The sequence below is a fragment of the Lipotes vexillifer genome, unplaced genomic scaffold (genome assembly GCF_000442215.2).
Source record: "Lipotes vexillifer unplaced genomic scaffold, Lipotes_vexillifer_v1.1 scaffold384, whole genome shotgun sequence".
NCBI classification, from domain to species: Eukaryota; Metazoa; Chordata; class Mammalia; order Artiodactyla; family Lipotidae; genus Lipotes; species Lipotes vexillifer.
In genome coordinates this window covers 426,147-430,828 of record NW_006793498.1, presented here as the reverse complement: position 1 = coordinate 430,828, position 4,682 = coordinate 426,147, and the positions used below count along the sequence as shown (strand labels likewise).

At 34.9% G+C, this 4,682-nt stretch overlaps 1 protein-coding gene and 1 non-coding gene across 2 annotated transcripts in view; one reads left to right on the top strand and one right to left on the bottom strand.

The window, feature by feature from the left end:
• Positions 1-1,304, top strand: part of KCNRG (potassium channel regulator) — a 5,355-nt gene extending 4,051 nt beyond the window's left edge. The window contains exon 2 of the mRNA XM_007466417.1: positions 796-1,304. Coding sequence (XP_007466479.1) covers positions 796-1,036 — 241 coding nt within the window. The 3' untranslated portion in view covers positions 1,037-1,304. The remainder of the gene's footprint in view (positions 1-795) is intronic.
• Positions 1,305-1,965: 661 nt separating this feature from the next.
• On the bottom strand, positions 1,966-2,038 carry TRNAG-CCC (transfer RNA glycine (anticodon CCC)). The gene has a single exon. It is a non-coding gene; the product is annotated as a tRNA-Gly (tRNA).
• Positions 2,039-4,682: the final 2,644 nt, after the last annotated feature.

Genomic DNA, 4,682 nt, shown 5'->3' with positions numbered 1-4,682 from the left:
ACAAAAAAAAAAAAAAAAAAAAAAAAAATATCCTGATGGTAGATAAAGAAGGGGCAGTATAGCTATATCTTTATGGACATGTTATGTTGACATTATTAAAGCAACATATAGTCAATCTGAAAAGTTCAGGTATATTTTTCTTGAATAATGTGTATCTATCGAGTTTTCCAGAAAGTTTTGTCATTTTGACTCCAGAATCCTTTTGACCCCATGTCTTGCTCTTCAACAACAGACAGTTATTAAGAAAAATTGACAATAAAGTCTTCTTGACATTTAACATCTGCAAAATTTCACCTGCAAAATGCATTTGATAGGAGAAAGTCACAAAAGAAAATTTGTAATATCAGTGCTGGTAATGGGTAAAATTAGATCTAGGGGGAAACTGTAAATGTATCAGATGTTCATTAAAAAGATTGAATCAATTAATTAAATAGATTAAAACAATATTTAGTAAGTTGAAAACAAAATTTGGAAATAGTTAAATTACATTATATGAAAATTAAGCTAATTTAATTGTTTGATCAAATTGTTTGCTCCAGAAAATAATTTCTCAATGAAAATTCATCAATGTTAGCTATATTCCTAAATGTGGAATTAAAATGACTTTGGAGATCACAGCAAGGTCTCTGTTTTCAGTAGCCTGAAGGTACTGGCTTGGATTTATAAATGAAGTCTTTAAAAATATCTGATCAGAAAATGGTTTGATACCTTTGAGGTTATAAATCAAATATTTCTGTTTAGTTTTGCTGGTTATTAAAGGAATGTTTTATAATTGAACATTTTTGTGTGTCCTAGGTATGTTTCTATAAAACCTGATAACCGAAAACTGGCCAACGGAACTAATGTCCTCGGCTTAATGATTGACACTTTATTAATGGAAGGCTTCCATCTGGTCAGCACCAGAACACTATCCTCTGAAGACAAAACTGAATGCTATAGCTTTGAAAGGATAAAAAAGCCTGAAGCTCTTGCCATGAACAAAACACTGAAACCAGAGACTACCCTCATGCCAGAGCAATCTCAGAAAAAGAAATGAGGTTCTCTGTTCTCTTTTAGAGTAAAAAGAAATTGCCATTTTCTGGTTTGGAAATTCCATATTTAGGGCATATATGTTAGTCAAATATGTACTCACCCTAACTTTCTGGCCTTCTACCATGCCATCTTTGGGCAACCACAGCTTAACAGTGCTTAAGACACACTGACTGCGTGCTGCTCTCTAAACAACACCATGCACTTGTGCTTTGGCTTCCTTCTACCTTCAATGCCTCTTTCCCTTTCTCTTCTTCATGAACACTTATAAAGCGTTCAAGAATGGACTATGGAATCGGACTGCTTGATTTCTAATCCCAACTAAGTCACTTACTAGCTATACGGCTTGGGCAAGTCATTTAACCTCTCTCTGCCTCAACTTTTTCATCTATCAAATGAGGATAATAAATATATCTCCCTTATAGCATATATGAGGATTAAAGGAGATAATGTAAAGCACTCAACACACTGCCTGGCACATGGTAGGCACTCAGTAACTATCAGTGATGATAATGATGAAGAAGATGGGTAACCCACTTTCAACTGTACCTCTTCTGTAAGGCCTTGTTTTCCTCCTTTCCTAGGCATAGTAACCAGCCCTTTCCTCTATCTAGACTTACATGCCATCATAAAAACAAATTTTTCTCACTTGAATGTGAGCTCGATCCACTCAACAGTTTTAACTCTACTATGTGTAAAGCACTGTGCTGAACACTTGTTGAGAAATACCTTCGTTACCAATTAGCACCTACTCTGGTAAAAAGCTTTTGCATATAATTTCTACTAACATTTAAAACACACATATTACTTAAAAAATATATTTATTTATTTGACTGCGTCAGGTCTTAGTTGCAGCATGCGGGATCTTTTAGTTGCGGCATGAAGAATCTTTTAGTTGTGGCATGCGAACTCTTAGTTGCGGCATGTGGGATCTAGCTCCCTGACCAGGGATCGAACCTGGGCCCCCTGCATTGGGAGTGCAGAGTCTTAGCCACTGGACCACCAGGGAAGTCCCCTACACATATTACTTTGACTTAGTGAGTCCTCTTGTAGGAATTTCTCTTATATACATGTCTTTAAAATATTAGGATAAATATCTAGAAAGGGAATCATTAGATCAAAGAGTACAAAGTACTCTGCACATAGTAGGGTTAAAAAACATTGAGTGGAAGCAGTTGAGCAGCATTTTAAAAAGTACGATTCATTCATTCAAAAACATCTGTTAAACGTTTGTTGAATACTATACTAAGTTTTCAGAGTTAAAACATTTACTCATGACAAAAATCCTTATTCTCAAGGAACTCACATTCAAGTGAGACAGTGTATCATCATAACAGCAAAAAACTGGAAATAAACTCAAAGTTCATCAACAGGTAATGGGTATAAATTATGGTTCATACAGTGAAATACCGTGCAGCCTTTAAAAAGAATGAGACAGCAGTTTATAAACTAAGAAGGAAGGATTGTCAAATATATATAAGTTGAAAAAAAGCAAGGTGTAAGACAATGTATAAAGTGGAAAAATATATTTCCACTTTATATGCAGTACCTAGTTTCCATTTGTGGAAAGATATATAATACTCATATATCTATATTCATGGAATTTTCAGCAAAGATATGTGTCACCTGTAGAGAGAAAACTGGGTGAGTGGGGTTTGGGTGTGGGAGGACAATTTACTTTTCATCAGACCAGGGAGGTCTTTTTTAAAAAAGGAAGAAAAAGCCATACCTGAAAGATTGTGTGTGTGTGTGTGTGCCAGGGTTGGAGGCATCTTATGGCATAGTACGGCCTATTATCTCATACTGACATAAATTTCACTCTTCCATCCTTTCTGTGAAACCCCTACACTTAGTAAAGAAATTACACTCCAGAAATTTCTAGTAATTACTTATAGATTTGTGTACTAAGTTGCAGGGAAGAAAGATTTAAAAAAAAAAATTTCCTAATAGTACCTCAAAAGATTATGTATAATGGAAAAGTGCAAAATACTTCAAGATTAGTAACGTTAAGGTTAGCAACAGAAAATAATGACCCAAATAAGAAAAAAAGCCTTATGAATGAGTGTTTTGTTTTTGGTGGCACACATCCTCTCTTTACTGCAGAAAAAACCAACTTAGTTGTTTTAGTCTGTCATCTTAGTTTTGGGGATGATGTGTCTGGCCTGGTTCCCTTGCTAGCATCATATTCGAGGGCACAATATTTCTAGTTTGCTAAGTTTTGGGCACGCGTGTGATTTAACTAGCTGGGTGTAGTTGGCATGGTTATATATGTTACACTGTTTAATTCCGTATAGGGCTTTGCTGATAAGATGATTCAAAACTGATAACTGGTTAAAAGAATAGTGAAGCAAAAAATACTGTAACTACAGGTTGGCAAGGAATAAGACAGGAAATGTTTAAACTGCTATTATGTGTTCTTAGTCATTCACACTTGCCGGAAATTAGCTTGAGATGAGAAATAAAATGTTCTTTTTAATGTGCTCATAGAAACATTACCCTATGGAAACATGTAATATATATACGTTTAATTAATTCAGTCAGAAAATATTTATTGACATCTACTGTGTGCCAAATACTATTCTAGACACTGGGGAGCAAGGAGCTGCAAGGAGCAAAATAAGGTCTTCCCTTCTAGAGCTCACTACAACTACAGTTCATAACACTGACAATGGGTTTAAATTAAAATAACTTAAGCCTTTAATTAAACAGTTCCTCAAAAGTCATGGGTTCACAATCCAGAGGTTTTCAGAAGGAGATAGATAACCAAAATTTAAAAATGTATATTATTCATTAGGAAAAGTGTACTTTCAGAGTGGATTGAGTTTCTTATTTTAGTAAATATTTTAGAGATGATATTATCTGGAGACACATCTGTCAAGATTTTCTAAGTAATAAGCCTCTTGCCTTCACTCCAACATAGAGTGGGGCACTGTAACTGGGACGTCAAGAAGCGCAAAAGAGAGTCTTGTTTTAGAAAGGGAGGCAGGCGTATGGCTGGAAGAAAACAGGCTTATGTTAGATGCACCACAGGCAAATTTAAACTCTTGCCTGCTTTAGAAAAAAAAAAAAAAAGAATTTAACATCTTCATATGAGCATCACTTAACTTCTCAACTGAATTGATTATAAGAAAATCATAAGAAATTATAAGAAAATAATGGCAGAAGCTTGTCTTGGCCAACCAAACTGAAAACTTTGGTCTATCAAATCATATACTCCTATCAATCCATCTCAGATATACAGGTATGAGTCATCACAAAGCATGGTTTGTCAGTCTTTACAATACCAGTGATAGTTGGGTCTCCCCTATTCTCCCACTTATGTTTGTTTCAGCCTCTTTCCATCACCTACAGTTTCATTTCGGGTAAGGCACTAAACATTTTAGCTTATTCTTGAACCTCAACAGTGTAACCTTATAAGTTGTTGGAAGTTCTCCCTACAAAGATTTTCTGAAAAGGAGCTCTGGTGTTGAATTTTACTCTTGAATTTAATATACAAGTCATAATTACAAAGAATCCTTAGGTTATGTTAAAGTCAAAATTAATTCGGGCTGCTTTCAAAATATATCTGAATTCAGGAGCCTGAAGTAATATAAAATGGTCAAGGGAAAGCAGCTTGAGAAATATATGATTTAGGGAATTGTAAGCTCTTTCTA